The sequence below is a fragment of the Atractosteus spatula genome, chromosome 12 (assembly GCF_055471065.1).
Source record: "Atractosteus spatula isolate fAtrSpa1 chromosome 12, fAtrSpa1.hap1, whole genome shotgun sequence".
Lineage (NCBI taxonomy): Eukaryota > Metazoa > Chordata > Actinopteri > Semionotiformes > Lepisosteidae > Atractosteus > Atractosteus spatula.
This window is the reverse complement of record NC_142717.1, coordinates 27,243,748-27,264,227: the sequence shown is the minus strand read 5'-3', so window position 1 is coordinate 27,264,227 and position 20,480 is coordinate 27,243,748. Positions and strand designations below refer to the sequence as shown.

Here is a 20,480-nt window from a genome sequence, read left to right as displayed (position 1 = left end):
TACGCTAAACATGGAGACTTCAGGATGATGGCCACCTACCTTCTAAAAGCTTTTTGTACTGTTCTGTTGAATGATTGCAGTGAAGTTTAGTCAGACATACTGTTCATAGCACATAGTATGCTGTATAGACACAAGTATGATAAACAGAGAGAGATTTGGGAAAATGTGATATAAACCTTTGGAAACCATGGTAAATTACAGTAATGTGTGATGTGAGTATGAAAAAGGCAAGAGGCAATTGACAAGTCCACTGGAAACACAGTTCTGTGGGGCTGAAGTATGCTACAGAGATGTAGGGGAGGAAGGTTTCTTGTGATAAATTACACCAGCTACTTAAGACCTTTGATACCAAGTCATTCCTCTGTTCTGTGTGGTGCATTTGATCGGGTTTTGATGCTCCTCAATATGTATTATATATGTAATATATGTAATTTCATTTACAGTTATGTATCAAACAGAACAAGGCAATCAACGAGCCTGTGATTAAGAATGTAGCTGGAGCAAAAAACAGAAGAGTCAGTGCTCCTCTAAAACCAGTATTGAAAACCTTTGCTCTAATGTTGGACTTTAATGCCACTATTATTTTAATTGAATCTACCTAATCTATTGAAGATCACTAAACAAAATAAAGTAGACCCTTAATGTTATCGGGTCTACTTTATTTCTGAAGCAGTTCTGTAAAGAGGCTGTTATTAACCCTGGGCCTGGAGCACTGCAGTGTCTTTTGTTGTTCTTTCTACCTGAACTTTTTCGGTAACTTCATCGAGCCAATCGTTTACTGAAGTGAGCACATTAAACACTCTCCTCTGCTCTACAACTGCTCACCCCCCCCCGACACTGTTTATGAAAGGAATAGACAGCCCTCACAGTGCACCCTTTCATTCCTCTGGGAAGATAAAACAAAAGTGTGGGATAGTTTTCTGGGTCTTTACCAGTGGAGAGACGGAGTGAGAAACAATTGTAGATGTTGGCTCCAGGCTATGGGTGCTCTAGCAACAAGTGAGAAGTGCTAATTAAAATTGTAGTCACTACTTGTCTGGAAATCTGTGTTTTTTTTCCTGTTCTTAATTAGTTTTTTACCCTGGCTGAGCTGATACATTTTCTGCTCAGCATTGCAGGGGCTGGAGGTTGGAGGGGAATTATTTTCCCTTACTCTAAAGGCGAAGAAGAAAGCAGCACACAAGAGTTTAACTTTAACGCTGGACAAAGATCTCCTGGTTATACAGCAAGCAGGGCACCCATCCACTCTGAATGTCAGGACGAGCCACGAGACAGTAGTGCTCATTTCCCGAGTTCATACTGCCTTTTCCTTTGGCATTTTCTCTGGCACTGATTTTTTAGGTGGAGCAACGGCACATGGCGAATGAATGGGCTGATGCAACTAATCGACTGATCTGAGGGGGAATTAATAAACACAACAGGTTTCAGACTGCATTGAACCAGAAGGGGCCTGAGAAGCCAAAAAAGTTCAGGGAATAATTACCCTTATTCAGGTTGAATGGGAATGGTCTCAAATAAGAGATAAAATCTTGGAAATCGTTGAAAAGATTACAGACAACTGTCAAATCAGAAGATAAGTCACATGAGCCTTATCGGGTCAGCTCTATTAGTTCTGTACAAAAGGGAGATTATGAATCTAACTTGAATATGTATAGTATTTAGGAGTCTTAGCTCATCACATTAATTAATGTTAAGGTTGAACAATCCATCCTCAGTTTTCTGTTTTCTGTCTGAACTTTTGTTAACTTAATTGGGAGTATCTGGATGGACAAATTGCTTTAAATGAAAATTTCTGGCTTATGAATTCTGAATTGATATTTGTTGATAACACCCGACATCGACTCTCAAGCCATTTCCAAGCAACTGTGGTATGATTTGGCTCTCGAAAACCAGATCAAAAATTGCATTATCAAAGCCAAAGCAACAGTGTTCATTCACTGTCTATTCTATCTTTTCACTGCAGTGCCAAAGCACAGTGTGTGTGTTCGATTGTACACCTCAAGGTTTTTAGAGTGATGGGGCCATTATTGTATGAAAGATACAATAAGGTGCATGTGTATGTATGTGCATTTGATATTTTCTTCAGTATCAGTGAATTAGTTGTTCAAATGAGAGTGTGATCACACTCTCTGGGCCCAGAAAGGGGGTTGTCATGATGACATGGAAACAGATCTAGATTGGAAACCCTAATCTACTCTTAGTTGCAGTCATAATGTGGAGCATCCTCACTAGTCTGGCAGGAGAGATGCTCTGTCTTCCTGAAGCCTTGAAAAAAACAATAAGACACTCAAAGTCCATTCATCCCTCCAGGATGACAAGTTAGCGTAGCTGGTTTAAAGATGAATAACCTTAGGAGGCTATACTCTGAACACCATTGTAGCCAATAAAACAAAAATTACAGAGCAGCACAGCAGTTTGGGGTGGGGGGGGGGGTGCAGACCGGGTTCAAATTCAGTCTGTTACATGTATGTTGATGGAGGGAGTGTACGTTTAAAACACAAGTCCTAACAACCGTGCCCCCTATCTGAGGAGCGTAACTGAAACTTAGTGAAAGTATTGTAAGACTGTTTAAAGGGAAAGCTCTGAGTGGCTGAAAGAGAAACCAGAAACGAGGAGTGTCCTAAAGAGACCCTGACCACCATTCAAATAGTGACATGTGGCAAAACAAGGACCTACATACTGTTTACACTTATTCAGCATGGTCGGGTGTTCTGTGACAAGGATCAGGTGGAAGCTTTTGCTCTGGGTAACCTGCAGCTTGTGGTTTCCATCCCTGAAGTCCTAAAGCTGGGGTTTAGTGTTCTTCTGCAAAGAGGGCTGGTGGAGGTAGAGCTTCTACACAATGAAGCCTGTCTTCCCTGGGGTGAGACTGAGTGAGAAATGGAGAGGGTATCCAGAGAGCTGTGCAGGCAGCGACCTGGGCTAGGCTACACTGAGGGAGCTGTCCAGGGTGCTACAATTTACAAGTTGCTGAGTTGATGGGAATTCACATTACAGCTCTGTACAGGACATGGACATGTGTGTTTCCTGAAATAGTATTCTTCCATACTTACTACATGTATTTGCATTGCAGAATTCTCACTCTATGCTTTATACTTTTACATGTTTTTACTTCAGCAATAATCAAAAGGGACTGGTCTGTAGCAGTCTCAAATGTATCCTTCAAAATCAGCATTATCATAGCATTTGTTAACCATACGTGTGAATCACTTACAGAGTTTATTATTAGAAGTTGCCAGGTGCCGTATGTGCTCCTGTGAAACAGGGCTCTGAAGGAATGAGGAATATCAGTCTCCCAGGGTCTCTCTCCCTACAGAGCTGGTTCTCTAGATCTACGTTTTATTATAAAGCAAAAAATGTACGATGTGCAGTACTGCTCTGGAACACTTTTATGTGTAACTCTATTAATGTCAGTAGAGTTTTGGAAGTTTTTAAAGATTGTATAAAACATGGGAAAAAAATGACAATGAAATCTCTACATAGATTTGAATATGTTAACTGAGTTGTAGAATTATGAAAATAACACACCCAAAGCTGCTTCCAGGAAGTGGGAATGTGTGAGTGTTTGTTTTATATGGAGAGCTCAGCGACAGTAAATGTGTTTCAGAGCAGAGAGTTGGAATGTCTATATGTGTGCCTGTGTGGTTTCAGATGGCGAGCTCAGGGGTACTAAGAGTGTGTAAGAACAGGGAGCAGGAAAGACTATATGTGTGAGTGTGTGTTTCAGATGGAGAGCTCAGAGAAAGTGAGTGTTTTTAAGAGCAAGGGAAAGGAATGTCTCAACACGTGAGTGTGTTTAAGCCATGCAGAGCTTCAGCAGAAGAGAAAAAGAAGAAGCGAATGACAGGGGGGAGGGAGCAGTGCATCGCAGGAACACACAGGGACCACATTTTAATGTTAAAAAGTTTTATTTCAACAACTGTCTTTTTTGTTTCTGTATTCCCAAAAAAGTACAAAAAAAAACCCCAAAATACATCAAAGGATTAGAAATCACATGAAAATGAAACCAAAGACACATTGTGTTTTTTTCATATATGAATCCAAGCATTTTTTCCATATATTTATACATACTCACTGAATTAGTCAAACAAACATCAAAACCTCTCAGTAGCTTTTTCTGCTTTCTTTTTTTCCATAAATCCTTTTTTTGTTGTTTTTTATATAAAATACACCAACACATGCCATTATTCAGTAAGGCAGGGTAGGGCATGGGGCAGACCTGGAGGAAGGAGACAGAGCGAGGGGGAGGCAGTTGTCAAGAGTTTCTGGTGCAATGTGGTGGTGGTGGTGGCTGGGGGGGCAGAGAGCAGTGTCGCCGCCGTGTGGTGGGGTGTGGTATTACATCATGTTGTTCTGTAGCGAGTTTACCTCGGCGTTGTCCTCGCCACTTGCTTTGTTGTTCTCGTGTTTGGGCGTCAGTGAGTTCTGGATGTTGAGAGGCTCTTCCTCCTTGGGGGGCAGGGCCTTCACAGGGTCCTCCAGCTTGTTCTGTGCGTTCGGATCATCCTGCGAAATGACACCCTCATTTAGCCAGTGCTAGCACCCCACCCCTAATGGTGCAAAGACACGCCGGGGGGGAATCCTGAAAGCTTTCTGTTCCAGGACAAAACCTGCTTCTGATGTAGACAAAGCTACAGTAAAAATGTAAAGGTGCCAACCAGGAATGTTTTTATCCATTTTCAAACTGCTTTATCTAGTACCAGGTCACCCGGACTCAAGACAGGATACACCCTGGATGGGACAACAGTCATTGCAGGGCACACACAGACACACACCCTGACACCAGGGACATTTTCCCAGAAGCCAATTAACCTTCCAAAATGTCTCTGTGGCTGGAAACTTGAGCACCCAGAGGAAACCCACACTAACATGGGGAGAATGTATAAACTCCATGTAGGTAGCACCCCAGGAATTGAACCCAGGACCCGAGGGTTCTGGGCTGTGATTTTTTTTTTAATTCAGGCAATTTAGACTCATCTTCATCAGAAATAAAAAAAAACAAAACAAGGAGCAGGTTGTGCACCGGAGCAAAATGCTTTGAATTTCACTTTGTTTTTTGCTCTCAATCTCCAGCAAACACTGCCTTTGACTTACCTCCAGGGCTTTTGCAGCATAATCTCATCAGCAACAGATCTTCCTTAAAAGCTCCCATACCATAAGCACACAGAAATAAAAACACCCACTCTGCTCAAACTGCTTTAGATAATGAAAAAGAACAGCACACAGTATCCTTAACCTCTAGAACACCACACTGTTATTTATGCCTGTGCTCTACAATGGAAATACGCATTGTTCTCTAACTTCTCCATTTATAATATGTAAGTTTATTCACAGAGATCCTTCACCAAGCAGCTGTGTCCAAGGTCAATATGTTGGTAGCAATTAAATGAGCAAGGCTTCATTGTGTATTGACCTTTCCTGCATTGGTCTGCATTTATACTGTTCATGACAGTGGAGTGCAGAGCTCCCTGACACTGAGGAGCAGAGCAGTGTCTGTTCCCTGTACAGTACGTGTTCATGCTGCTGTCTAAACCAAACCCTCCCAAAGACCGACTGTTCCTGCTGCCCTACAGAGTTCCTTACAGAGGAGGTGGATTATTATAAAATTTGCACTTCTTTTGTTGTATTTCTTACATTACATTTCTTACATTGTATCCTGCATCACATATTGTAACTGCCTGAAGAATATGAATGAATATGTAAGGGACTCTATACGGCACTATATGGGACAATACAGAATAATACAGAATTATATGTATTATGTATAACGGCAGGCCGACCGAAGAAGGGAGTGCAGTTACAGCAGACTTGCCACTAGAGGATGCTATATGGCCTCCAATTATTGTAAATAGCTACACTAGGGGTGATTGACTTAATTTTTGGTTAATTGGTATAGAGTTTGGACTTTTACTTACTCACAATGGTGCAATTAAACTTTGTTTCATATTTAAAGGACATGTACAGTATGGTACTAGTGAGGTTGTTTTGTTTTTGAATGTTGTTTTTTTGTGGTTGCTTTTCCTGAAAATTAGTTTAAAAATTAAATGGTATGATAATCACACTCCATAGTCAATTTCTGTTTAGCTACTCTGGTCTGTTGGTCTCCATGACTGACCTGCTAAATGAATCTTTAACAATATTTACTGCATCACCCATTGGTTGTGGATGAGAATCAATCACACCCATGTAGGAAGTGTAAGCTTATTATTTATGTCTTATTTGAGTGAGACACTAGCTGTAGCCCCATATTTTTCAACTGTATGGTGTTGTTATAGAGATCTTGTAAATATCTGCGAGAGATTTTCCTGGAAGTCTGATTTGCAGATGGGTGACAGATCCTAAATAAGGGGAACCTGAGATTTCCCCAGTCAGTCCATTTCTCTTTGTCTAGCAGAATATAAAAAGTAGATTTTATAATGAGTCCACCACCTCCCACGTTGCCCGTACCTCTTTCAACCAAGGAAGTTGGACGTGTTCTTGTACGACCCCATTTTTTACTGAGTCTTCTGTTGATTGAAAAAGAACCAACGGAATACTAAACGTGCCACTTTTGATGTAACACCAATGTTGAATTCAGGAAAAAATTATATGCAGAAGCTACAGTATGTACAACTAATTCAGACTGATTTTGGTTAAAGACACATATTAGTCTCCTCCTGCACCGAGCCTGTGGTTAATCTGTAGGGTTAGTTAGATCTGTTTTACCTGAAATTTTAAATGGTTGCGACAGTTGAACCAAGTAAATGAAAAAAAAATGTAGCTGTGAAAAAATCTGGTTCATAAACCACGGATTACTTGAAAGCATTCACTTAATTATGCATATTCACAGCAACATAATACTGACTTTGCAACATGGTGTTTAAATTGTTTTCATTTGTTTCCCCAGGTCCACCTCCGCCTTCTGCCTAGTCTTCTTCAGCATGTATGTTGCCTTGCTGTGCGACGGGGAGAAGGGGGAAATTTCTTTTCTGGGCAACAGCATGGCCCAGTCGTCTCACAGCAGATGGTAGAGGCTTTGCTTTCTTCACTACGCTGTGTCAGCAGCACTCTAATGGAAGCTCAGCGGCAAAGCGTCAGTTCCAACAGCACAGCTAAAGGGAGGCATGCCAAAGGGTTTTTTGGATTGAATCATGTGTGGCAGAAAATAGCATGCTAATGCTTCCAGGAGCCACTGCTGTGGACACAGCGCCAGACAGTTGGTTTCGATTTTAACCCTGTCAATTCCTATCGGCGAAAGCAAAAATTGCAAAAATAAGACGACTTGTTCTTTACAGTTCTTTTCTTTTAGCCAACATGGTTTCTCCTTCAATTATGCCCTTTAAGGGATGGTATTGCTTGGAAGCAGGGGAGGACTGTGAGCTGCAAACATCTACCCTCTCCTGCTGTAAGAACATACAAGCAGACATGCACTCCCATTTCTAATAAACATGCACACTGTCCCTGCTATGGCACCCAGTCCCACCCTCCTCCAAAAATACAATGTAGTTCAAGTTCTTGACAAAAAAATTCACTGGCTTTTTTATGCAAATGTGTTGAATATAATTCTGTTAATTCCTTTTTCTATCCTTTGTAAAAGGGCAGTAGGTGCACACAAGATGGTGGATTGTGTCTGAACCACATTCCCTGAAATCACGTTCTCTCTCGCCTGGCCTATTGGAGGAAGACAATTGACGGGTGACAGTTAAAATGTGGAGGTGTCTGGTTGTCGATCTGTATCTGGTGTCTAGGAGATGCTCAGATATGCACTGAACCACAGGGAAGGCAGAAGCAAGACAACTGATCATGGAGCTTGGGACACTGAAGAGTATGGTTTGGGATTTGAGAGAGAGAGACTTTGTTTTTTTGGAATTAGGAATTTGGAATTAGTAAGCATCTTTGCGGCTCGGATATTGATAGGGAGGATACATCTGAGGAGAAGATTTTAGTTAGAGCTTTAAGAAGAGCTAGGGTTTTTGTCTCTTTGTCTGCTGCTTGAGATCTGCTTATTTAAAAGATGTCTGCTATTGCACTGCCCATCTGGCCCTGTGGTGGAGGATGCGGGCATAGGTTGTCAACTTCGGAACTGCGTGCTCCAGTGCTTGATTAGTACTAGAAGTGTTTTGAAAGAATTAAAATACAAAATGGAGGGCTATTTGAATAAACAACTGACCCAGTCCACCGTGAACCACCAGGCATGTTAAATTAATGTCTTATGACAACACAAGTTTAAACAGTGGCATAGTGCCATTCAGAATAGCTATAGGAAGTTATTTTAAAGTGTTGCAAGTACTTAGCTATATCCTAAAATATTCCTGCACCATCAGTACTATGCCCAATCCTGCAATACTTGCTTACTAGACTGCAGAGGTTAAATTAACTGACTATTTTGAATTATCTCTTGGCAGAGATCAAACAGTTCTCCTGTGCAGGGTACTGTTCCTGTAGCTCCTTACCTGGTAGTCTGGCTCCTCTTTGGTCTTACATTCCCAGGTGTATCTGCTCATGGTTTTCTATGAGTGTGGGAGAGGTACAGTCCTCAGAGATTAGCACTTGCTCACAGAGAGACGGGGACACAAGACCCAAGAGAGAGGTGTGCTAGGAAAGGTTGTAGCCAACAATCTTCCAGCTCATGAAACCTGCTGCACACTTAGGATGCCATTTTGGCAGTGTTAGGGAAAGTTACTTTTAATAAGGAATCCATTACAGCTGCAATTTACTTGTATCAGAGATTCATTTTTAAATGAACACAAAATTTATGAAAACTCATTTTTAAAAATGATTGATTACAGTGATTTGTGCAGTCTGTATATCGGTAGTATGCAATTTCCTCTTCAAAGCTATTTCCTTTAACTTTTTATTAATTTAAAAAGTAATCCCTTTATACAAGTAATACATAGCTGTAATGGATTACTTTTTAGAAATAATTTTCTCCAACACTGCCCTCAGGGCTTTATTCTGGTTGGGTTGATGCACAGTGGTGCATAGATATATTTTCATATGTCGCACTTTCATATGTGGAGTAATAATTAAGATGTGGGTCACCTACACTTCATTGGGGGGTAATGTATTCAAAAAAGCAGGTTGAAGCTGACCTTCCAAAATCATTTTGGAGTGCCAACAAGAGCACCTTCCAGGATGATTCTGGCTCAGAGACATGTGCAACAGAAATGATCTACATGTTAGAAGTCAACCCCAATTCTACTAAATTGTAGAACATGTTGAAACAGTTGTATACCCTATGGGATCTGTGGCATGGGGAAGAAGTCCTTTAATACCGTTATTTGATTCTTTGGCTCCCCTCTAACCTGCTCATTAAAAGCTGGATGTGCTTTTCAGCATCTATGGCACCCATAGCGTATCCAGCCCTCTTAAACTAGAGATGAGTCTCTATCTGACGTGAAACAGAAAACTGTAATAATATTTCTCAAACGAGGGTGGGCATTTTTTTTTTTTTACCACCACCAAATGTATTCAGTGGTGGTTTGTTCACAGTCTGTAATTATCCACTCAGAGTGCTGCATCAGCAAAGGCTGCACTGTATCAGCCAGTAAAGATACAAACTGATCTCCTCCCCAGTTCTGTCCGTTATACTATCGGTAGGCTACCTTCTGTATGGGATTGTGTGGCAAGCCCTTCTTCGGGCCGAGCTCTACTGTTGAGGCAGAGTGATAGTATTTTCTGCTTTCAAACCAGAGATGTTTTCTTCAATACCAGCATAAGTGTGTGTTTGTACTGGAACCTCAACAGCGAGTGGCAGCAGGCTAATGAGACTGTGGTTGACTTTATTTCTTCACCATAACCTCCTCCTCATTTTCCGTCCATGGAATTTCTTAATTCTGTGTCTTCTGACCATTTCTTGTAAATTTAGTTTTTTGCTAAGAAACTGCTTTTCTCTGCTTTTTGTGCGCTTGCTGGCTTTTTACTGTGAAATGAAATTTCGACAACAGAAATTCTCAATATTGTTGTCCTCCCTCCTTCACCTGGGACTGTTAAATAGAGAGCTACACAGAGCTCCCTAACACTAACAGTAGGTCTGGTAGTCCAGTGTGACCCCTGCCTGACTGTGCACACCTTCCAGTGGTGACTACAGCTCAGCCTTCCTGTTAGTCTTATCACTTTCCCCACAAAATTTAAATATCATTACGCATGTCTCAGTATACTCATTTATTTTCATAATTATTCTCTTGAGGGAATTTTGTTCTTGCAAATAGTTATAATAATTATGCAAATATGTTTCCAGAGCTACATATTGACCAGAGTGGCTACTGAGAGATATAGTTCCTAAGCCAAACAAGTTCTAATATTTACAAATCACTAAATATTTAGTGATTTGATTCAAAAAGATTTTAAGGTTTCTTAAGCACCCACTAAACACTAAAGGTCTAGGAGTGAAAGCAGGTGTGACCAATTTGACAAATAATAAATCAGATTGAGCTATTAAGACTCAGTACTGAACAAAAACAGATGCATTCTGCCACTTGAGGTCTGAATTGTGGACAATGTTATTACAAATCATTCACAACTACACCCAATATTTGGCAAAAGTGACATGGCATTTGAAAAATAAGGACCAAAATAAAATGCAATTAATGATATTCATATTTCCTGTGGAGTACTGTAGTAATAAGATCTTTAATGGAGGATGGCTTAAGTTGCAGCCTACCTGGAAGGACAAAAAGCAGAAGAATTATGCTGAAGTGTTCATTTGTGTTCTTCAGAGACAATGAACACCATCACAAGATGAACGTTCGCAGAAAACTACAGGAAACAACCTCTTAGCAAAAGGTTTGAACTTTCTCCCTGCTTTCATGTCATGTCAGAGAAGAACACAAAATCCCCATTTGTTATTAACACCTGCTCTACAGATATGAAGATGGAGAGAGTTATTCAGAATGTGAAACTGTTGTTAGTGTGTACTGTCCCCCAGTTTGAAAGTTGCACTATGGATGTGGCAGTTTGTCCTGAGGTGGAAATAAGGCTCATATTGCACAACAGATGTTTCTGGTTCAGGGCTTGAGAGCGACAAGCTCTTGTACGAAATATATTTTTGTGACAAAGAAGTTTTAACAGGAATTGTCAATAATAAGGAGACAAACACAAACTATTGAGCTGTTCTGTTGTTAGTAGATATTGCAGAGCTGTTTAAATATGCACAGATCCAGCTGTTTCGAACAGATTCAGAGATGACACCAGCATCTGCTAAGTGAACACACGTGGCGAGGTGTCCAAACATGCTGACTTTGGGTTTGTGGGAATGTTCCCTATGCATCCTTTTCCCTTTCCTGGTGGGGTGGTCATATGGAGGCATTTAGAGGAGGTGGGAGGCAGACATACAGTACTGTACAGTATGTCCGCGGAGACATCCTTCAATTATTGTTCCCCTTTGTCATCACGACTGGTGGCATTACTGTGCAATGGGAGTCTTAATCCATCTGGGCCGGACTTGGACAGTCTTGGAAGAACGGTACCAGACCTGAAGGTCTGACTACTACAGAGGGTGATGAGACAGTGTTAGGTCTAGAAGGTTCAGTCTCTATCCACCTGAAAAGAGTTAAACTGTCTGCTCTCTCAATGGCCCTGTGGAGGGGGGTATGTTGCATCTCAGCTGTTTATCCTGACAGTCTGAATATCTTACCCAAACCAAACAGAAACACTTTGTAGGTCCATTTACTGTAACTAAACAAAGCTGCCAACCCAATGTGGGTATGCAATGCATACTCAATGCAATTCCTTACGGTAAACCAGGATAAACATGTGAAACAGACAGACAGTGGCTGTATGACATACAAGCAGCTGGGCTTCATATGGCCTCCAGGGAGGCAAAGGCGAGTGACAGAGCATGCAGTGACGAACAAGAGCAAAAGTGACAGGGGTTGTGGGGCCACAGGAAAGGACAGGCCAGCAGTGGATCAGGTGAGATCATCTGTTTTTTCCAAAACAATTTTTCTCGTTGTCTGTTTTCTGACTTGATTTCCAGTTCTAACCCTAAGCCCATGGCGTCCATCTTGGGGCACCTGATGGGTTATCATTTTAATGACTGGGCTCAGTGAGTGCAATTACATGTCTAGAAAGCTAGTACAGGAAGACCATGAAGGAGAGTATAGTATGTGGAGTTGGTACCTGCCTGAACTATAGACATGGCATTGTCTCCCACTTGTTGAGAAGTGTACAAAGGCTTTCCAAGTCATTTATTGCAAGAGCAGCTTTTGTATGGGCTCCTGCACAAGAACATGGCCTTATCAGTACTTGTGGAACATGGACTACTGTATTAAAGATAGTAGCCGTGTAATAAAGATAGTAAACAAAGTCTGCAATACAGACAAAACTGTTGTATCAATAAGCAACGTATGGATCCATCCTCAACGTATGGATGTGTGCCAGCTGAGACTGAGCTGCAGAGAACTAGCATCCAGGGGCAGCCTTGTACAGTACTTTTCATTCTTTTGCTACAGGAAATGGCATCGAGTACAGCCTTTGGAGACACATACAGTTGTAAGGCTTAATCAATTCCAGTATGGACTTTTATTTTCATTTGTTGATCTCCAAAAAAAGATAGATCATATGGTCAGAGCCTGTTTTCAGAGTCCAGTGCAGCAGAGCAGCACAGTTGTGTCTGATGCTGGCTCTCAGCTGTTGTAAATTTAGGGTCAGGCAGGGTGTGGGCCTTGGGCTGGCAGACTGCCTCAGTCAGAGGGGAGTGTCTTGCCTTGGGGCCTTGAAATAATCTTCTTAATCTCAGCATCTATTGTAATGAATATGCAAGTACAGTATAAGGCGTGTTCATAATTAAGTGAAAACATACAGCTAAAATATCATACATGGTTGTGAACTGGTGTGAAGGCACTCAGAAAGAGCTTTGGGTTTGTGTGTGCGCTACATTAGCGCAGAATTAACTGAAAGGGGTTTGTCAGCTGTCCTAGACTGGATGGGAGATCTTTGACAGTGATAGCTGAGCCATTGTGCACATATTATTCAAAAAGCATGAGAAAAAACAAAGCCATTGTAGAGCAAGAGATTACATTATGCTTAAAGTATGGTCCAGCTAGGACTGGCATGAATGTTGTGCAAAGATAATTTAGCACTATTCATGGATAACACATTGACGCTTTCATTATCTAGAATGGCATGCTGTATAACTCAGATTTACTGTACTGTATTAACGATGATGTAGCAGAGTGTTACCCTAAGCTGGCTCACTGTTTGAAGAATGGGTTAAGGCTGTGCTAGCCTTGCTCATTATACAGCTCATTAACAGCAGGTTATCACTTTTGCAGTCTAGCCTGGCATTCTGTTTTGACAAGAGGGAAGCACAGCTCCTGGTGCCAGCTGGCCTGTCCCAGTGAGAGGACCCCAGAGGTGACGCGCAGGCCCATGCAGAAGGGAGAGAGACAAGAAGGACGTTACCTGACAGATAATGTTATCATAGTAAGCCAAAGCACGGGCATGAGGGAGGTTAGGTGGGGTGTCGCAAAGTTTCCTTACATTTGGGTGGGAGCCCTCAGCGATGGTCGACAGCGAAAAATTATCATTGTGCTGCTCCGAGGGAGGGCGGTACTTACTGCAGAGAGAGACAGAGTCAGGGAGGAGAGAGGGAGGGAGGAAAAAGACAGAAAAGTGAAAAAGAAAGTAAAAGGTAAGAGGAAGTATTAAACAGGAAAAGGAGGAATGAAGGACAGAAGAAAGGGAAGAAGAAGGGAAGTAGGAGGAGTGAAGTGAGAGAATGAAAGGAAGATGGAAAAGAAAAAGGAGAGAGTTTTAAGAAAGAGATGTACAGCCATTAAAGAAAGAAGATTAGTGGGAAAAGAGAGAAAAACAGTGTATTTGTAAGGGGGTGGGGGTCATGGGGGAGGGGAAACATAAAAAGAAAAAGAGAAAAGCAAGAGAGAAGCGTTAGTGCAAATCCAGGTCTTTACTTTTACTGCCAGGGACACAGTCGGCTCACTAGGATGCAACATCAGGCTCTATAGCTATTGGGGAGGCTGTGGAGCGAGCTGGTATCACTATACTTACCATGTGCTAGGTTTCACACAGTCCTGCCTTTTTAAAAACAACTGCCCAGACACTGGGGCATTACACAAATAATACAACGCCAAGCACAAAACAGAGCAGCCACAAACACAGCAGTATCTGGCAGCTTAACCTTTTGCATCATGCAGAAAGATTATATTTGGCCTGTAGGGCACCGAAGTGTTCAGAAAAATATGGTAAATTCAGTCATATTATGTGCTCAATTTAGTGGGGTGGAGCTCTGTACTGGCTGAAATCGAAGCTCGAGGCTATAAAAAGATATTATCCAGATCCCTCGCTTATTTCAAGAAATGACTGAATGAGATCAGATTAATTAGCTGCTAACTATCAGAAGGGTCAGAATGGCCTTCTTTCATTTGTAATCATTCTTATTATCCCAAGGTGATAGTTGACAATGATAGTTGTATTGGGTCTGCATAGATAGACAAGCTGTTCTCTCTCCACTTCCTATGAAACACTCAGCTTACAGTGTACCTACATTATGGCACCAGTGATCTTTGTCCCCACAAATAATCCTTAGCTAGCAACGGGCAGCTGGAACTTGAAACAGAAAAACAGGTCTTGGTATGAATCGCCTTGCACGGTTGAGTGAGAAAAAGAAATGAACTCTGTAACTTGTATTGTTCTGCCCTACCACTTCTATCTCTGTTCAAGTGGGTGAAACACAGCTCTCTGAGCTCATTTCGGTTCACATTCAGCTTCGTAAGGCGCCAGGAACTTTAGCAAAATGGATCAATAACTTGTGCCATGGAAGAAAAACCAAAAAACTGAGAATTGGACAGAAAACAGGAAAGGAGTATTTTTTGCACTTCAAGTGCATCGTGTCTTGATGGATCTGTAAATCAAAATAGGAAATAAATGTACAATAGCCACTTGTCATAGAATTCAGGAAAGAAGAACTAACCGGGTTAAATCATTAACAAAAGTGCATTGTTTTATTATTTAAAGTAATTAAATGCAGCCCTGGATTGACAGACAGAAGGATTACTGGTATACAGTGAAAATATTTCAAAGTCCATCAATGTGAAAGGTAAAGAAGATAATGACTGATGCTACTGTTTTAATATGTGCTGACTGTTTGTTTGTTAATTAGCCTCACTGTAATCCCCATAGTGAATCTGGCACTGGACTCAGTGGGGCTGACACAGCATGCCCCAGCAGACCGTCTTCTTAGTGTAGCAAAGTGTAATTGATTTAAAAGGTTTTATATTCACTTTACACTATGTACACTATAGCATTTCGAAGTGGCCATTCTAATGTATCGTTCAAATAGTGTTCCCAGAACTTTTTAATATTAAAAATCCTATTTGTCACCATGTATTTTTTATGATCCGTGAGAAATGGAGACATATATAGAATGAATGACCACAGCACAAGTTTCACCGCAAGATGAAGGTGAGTTCAGGTATGCCTAGGGTTCCATCACAGAGAAAAAAATACAATCCAGCAAGAATCCTGCAAAATCCCTAGAAATGTCCTTCAGAAATCCCCCAGGGAAAATTCTACAGGACTCCAGTCCTGAAAAAAGCACTCCTGAGGGAGTGATACAGGACAGGAATTCAAATTTCAGGATATGAGCATCTAAATACTGCAAGAGTTCTTTACTTATTTGTCCTTCAGGATATCTGGATCCTGCTGATCCTGATGGGTTTTTTATGATAAACAGGAGAGCTGAACAAACGCAGTGCCCTCTTTACTACAGTTCTGATAAATGAGGAAAGAACATCTCAGCTACTGTATCTTTTCCTACCAGGTTGAAAAGATCTTCATCCTCCCTACCTTTAAAGGATGCTGTACAGCTTTTCATTTAAACTCCTAAAACTAAATACCAAAATAACCGTCAATAGATAGGCAGACTGTCATGTCATGGACCCTGTAGGGTAGGACCACCTGGTGGAAATAAAAAAGCTGCAGATCTATGTTGTACATTCTCAGAAATGCAACTGTTCTGAAACGTACACTGTGAAAAGCACACATAATTTAATTCAATTTGCAGCACAGTGATGCTTTATTAACAAAAGCCCATCACCCTTACACTGTTGCCAGAGAGCGGGCTCGTGTGAATGGTTTTAATTGCAGTAGGTACTCTTTTCAATAGCATCTAGTAATGTTTCCTGCCATTTCTATTGCTGCACTCACAGTATAGCGAAGGCAATTTTCCATAGCAGATGGAACTGTGGGCGTGTGATGTATTCATGAGCTTTTTCCTGCATCAATGTCTCCTATTCCCTATGTACATCCTCCATGAAGTGCTGTCATCCCTTGGCATAAACACACTCTTACACACACGCTGCAACTAACTGCACATCGCCTCACTGACAATTAGAGATAAGTAAAGCTTGCCTGAGCATACTATGAAAGGGTTGAGATTTTTGGATTTTCAGTGCATTTCCTTCATCTGTCTGTTTTTTGTAAGGTTTTCTGCTTTATTCACAGGTTTTTTTTCCTTTAAGTGAGTGCGTGACCAAAATCTCAGTTTTTTCTTTTGAACTAATAAACTGATTTTTTTTACTTCTTTTGACCTAAAGCTTTCCTCCAATTCCACAGGTTTTTCAGACTATTCCAAGTAACAAATGACAGTAAGTGTGAGTGTGGTACCATAAAACATGAAAGACAGGGAGGGGCTCAGCTCAGCCAAACTGGGGAATGAATGGAGGTGACTCTGAGGCATACTTCAGGTAAGGCGATAATCACATGGCCTGTTTTTAAAACAGCACTTCGCTATTACTTTATAATAACCGAGTCACTTCCAAAGCCTCTGATGGACCACGTCATACAAATTATGTCGCAACTCTTCTCCAATAGATAGACTGAAGGGGACAGTAATGCTCTGCAATGCCAGCTCATTTCAAAAGGCCACACAGAGAAAACTGAGGGCATAGGGAATGTACTCAAAAATCTATACCAGCAAAATTCAGTGAAAAACGTTATTCTTTTCATTTATTGTAAGCAGCTTCAGAAAGTGTGACATTTCGATTTTGAAAAACAGTCAAAATGCAAGCATCAGCAGTGATCTCTGTCATTAGCTTCTGTTTTTGACTTCTTGAATCCCCCCACTATTATCTATGACTGGAGTTGCAGTCTTGTGGCTCATTGTGATCTCATGGTGCTTTAACACTGCTGACATGTTGGCCATTTCAGTGGTGAGAATTTTGTACTGCTCAAATGGTGTAATATATATCTACACAGTGCAATATGCTTGTGGACTGTGCAATATATCTACTGTGCAATACATCTTCTGAGTGCACTGTACATTCTGTTTTATTTTTGTTTATTGTTTGTTTAGTCTGTATTATTATGTTGTACTTTGCTGTGCTGATTGTGCCTGGCTGCTGTTGCACTGCAATTTCCCTCACGGGATTAATAAAGTATCTATCCATCTCTATGCTTTTGTGGACCTCTGTGACTTTAGACACCACTATGACCATGAATATTGTTTACTACAGCTTCTTTTGCAGCTCTTTCTAATTGTTTATTGAGGGGATTTTCAAACTCTTTGTGCACTAGAGCCAAATTTCTCCCTTTCTGCATGATCAGAAAGGATGGGCAAAACATGATCTTTATCTTTATTTTAGCTTGAAACAAAAAAAAGGGACTGCATTGGAGGAAAATGATTCATTCAATCTCAAACACAGTTGGAGCTGACTGAATATCCTAACAGACAGATGTTCTTTAGTACCAATCCTCAATCATAATATCTTTTCAGCTGCACAAAAAGCAGGCAAAATATTACAGCGGTTCCATACTGAGATGCAACAAGGTGTCAGACTCCTATGTGCTGGTATCTTGCTCTGAAAGTTCTGGGCTGGTTCTGCTGGGCATGAAAACAGCTACAGAGGTAACACACTCAAAAGGACTGCACTGTCCTTACACTCACTGTCATGCCTGTGTCCTTTGGTTTCACCCCCCACACTCTCTGTTTATGTCTGTCCCACAGCATAGCTTCCTCATTACCTGCCACTGCACGTCCTTTTGTTTCCTCCTCTCTGAACTACACTTTCTTCCAATCCAGTGCTCTTTTTCCTCTCTGTCCTCTGTACTGTCTCTTTAAATCCTGACCTTATTCCTCTCAACCCCTCTAGGCAGCACAGCTGTATGTAGGTCGCCCCTCCCCTCTCAACTTTGTGTCCCACTTTCCAGCTGAGGCAATGGCGTCACACCACACTGCGAGCTGCACTGAGTGTGTTCACTCACTGTCAGGCTGGCTGGCTCACACTGGGGCGTATCCACGTTCTCCCTTTCTCACTTTCTGATTTATCTTCTGTACTGACCATGAGATTGGTTTTCTTTCTTTTGGCTATTGAGCTCACTCATACTGCTGAACACATAATGCCATTGCCAGCCCTCAACCCAAATGTAAATTTCCCCTTTCTGGCTGCTTCTCTCTATCTACCTGTTTCCCACTTCCACTCATAAGCTCAACTGTATTATTGCATGAACTCCCTCTGCCTACTCTCTCTCATTATCTGTGTTCTCATGTAATTTCTCCTTGTCTCAATCTCATTGTCCCTCTTTCCATTCCCTGCTCAGTGTACTTGTTTGTGTCTGTACTCTGGTTATGCCACAAATGCCTGCTCTATGTGTGTTTATTCATTCATTTATTCCCTTACTCACCTCTTTGCTGTCTCCCCCCTCACTTTCTCTTTTCAACTTTCCCCTCATCCCTCAACATCTCGCCTTTTCTCTGCAGCCTTCTCACTCTTTCTTCTTCATCTACTCTTCATCTTTAACCCACTGAAGCTCAAAAGGGGTGAGCCTGGTCAGTACCTGGATGGGAGACCTCCTGGGAAAAGGGTTGCTGCTAGAAGAGGTGTTAGCGGGGCCAGCAGGGGGCGCTCACCCTGCCATATATGTGAGTCCTAATGCCCCAGTATAGTGATGGGGACTATACTCTAAAAAGGTGCCGTCCTTTGGATGAGACGTAAAACCAAGGTCCTGACTCTCTGTGGTCATTAAAAATCCCAGGCAGTTTCTCAAAAAGAGTAGGGGTGGAAACCCGGCATCCTGGCCAAATATCCCATTGGCCCTTACCAATCGTGGCCTCCTAATAATCCCCATCTATGAACTGGTTTCATCACTCTGTTCTCCTCCCCACTGATAGCTGATGTGTGGTGAGCGTACTGGCGCGCTATTGCTGCCATCGCTTCATCCAGGTGGGGCTGTACATTGGTGGTGGTGGAGGGGAGTCCCCATTACCTGTAAAGCGCTTTGAATGGAGTGTCCAGAAAAGAGCTTTATAAGTGTAAGCAATTATTATTATTATTACTTCTACTACTACTCGCCACCCTCCAGTGCTCTCTGTTCCCTTTCTTTGCACTCCTCCCTTTTCACCCTCACTCTTCACTGCAACCCTCCTCTCCTTTTACCCTCATCTCACTCCCATTTCACTTCATCATCCTTCACCCCTCTTCTAGAGCTGTCTTTCCTGTTCCCTGTGTTCCCTCTCCTTCCCTATTCTCGTCCCTTTTGTCCCACCTCAGAGTTGGGATTTGGGGACTCACCTGCGCTTGCGCAGCTTGCTGTTCTCAGTCTTGAGCAGATGCAGCTTCTTGGCGAAGAAGACGGTGATCATGAAGAGCAGCAGCACCATAAGAGCGGCGGCCCCAATCGCCATGCACATCACTTGGAACTCGGTGATGACAGATTCACACCGGGAGCCCTTGTGCCAGATATAGTCCTGCACATTGCACCTGCAGGGAGGGAGACGGAGAGCAGGAGAGGACCAGGGAAGAGGAAGGATAACAAAGGGAGATGCAGAGAGAGGAGGGATATGAAAGAAAGGGAGGGAGGGTGAAAAAGGAGAGGTGAAAAGAGAGCATTAGATCCCCCTTGGAGTTACAGACACAGCTCCTCAGGATTCTCATACATTGCCTGTGCCAGATGTCTGTGGGATTTCTGATAAGAACATAAGAATGTCTGATTGCACTGTTAATAGTATGTTGTGGAAATTTAATATATCAAAAAGAGCATTCAGGCACAGGAACCTAACCAAGAGGAATCAAGGGTCTCAGAATCTAAATGAGCTAGACATTCAGAGAGCATGGTTTTAGAAGTATGCTACAAACGGCTAAATTCAAACTCTAATTATAATGCAGTCTTACATACCAAATTGAGGAATGAATGTGTACAGGAAGAAGTGGTTATAGTGGGCAATCTCAATTCTCTTCACACAGACAGGGAAATATCATAATGGATGTCAGCAGCTATAGTATACTGGCAGACATGATTAATGACTGCCTTCTTAATCAATTTGTCAGAGCACCAATTAGAGGTCAGAAAGTCAGAATTGATCCAGTTTGCTTCAAACAATCAAAACAGAATGAGGGAAAAAGAGCTAAGAGACCGTTAGGCAAATGTGATTATTATATGATCATAATGTAGTATGCTGTGAAACTAAGGTTAACAGTTTCGGGAAAGCAGGAAGGAAGCTAAAGACAGAGCTTAAAAGGAGTAGAACAGGCAAGACAGATATG

At 41.8% G+C, this 20,480-nt stretch overlaps 1 protein-coding gene across 3 annotated transcripts in view; it reads right to left on the bottom strand.

Annotated features, from left to right (window-relative positions):
• Positions 1-3,889: 3,889 nt before the first annotated feature.
• Positions 3,890-20,480, bottom strand: part of cspg5b (chondroitin sulfate proteoglycan 5b) — a 43,849-nt gene continuing 27,258 nt past the window's right edge. Inside the window, exons 3-6 of one of the 3 annotated variants that reach the window (XM_088928583.1) lie at positions 19,509-19,697; positions 13,462-13,537; positions 8,433-8,489; positions 3,890-4,506 (exon numbers count right to left, since the gene is read on the bottom strand). In XM_088928583.1, the coding sequence (XP_088784709.1) occupies positions 4,339-4,506; positions 8,433-8,489; positions 13,462-13,537; positions 19,509-19,697 (490 nt within the window). In that variant the 3' untranslated portion in view covers positions 3,890-4,338. The remainder of the gene's footprint in view (positions 4,507-8,432; positions 8,490-13,461; positions 13,538-19,508; positions 19,698-20,480) is intronic. The other 2 variants (XM_088928585.1, XM_088928586.1) reach the window with 2 other exon arrangements.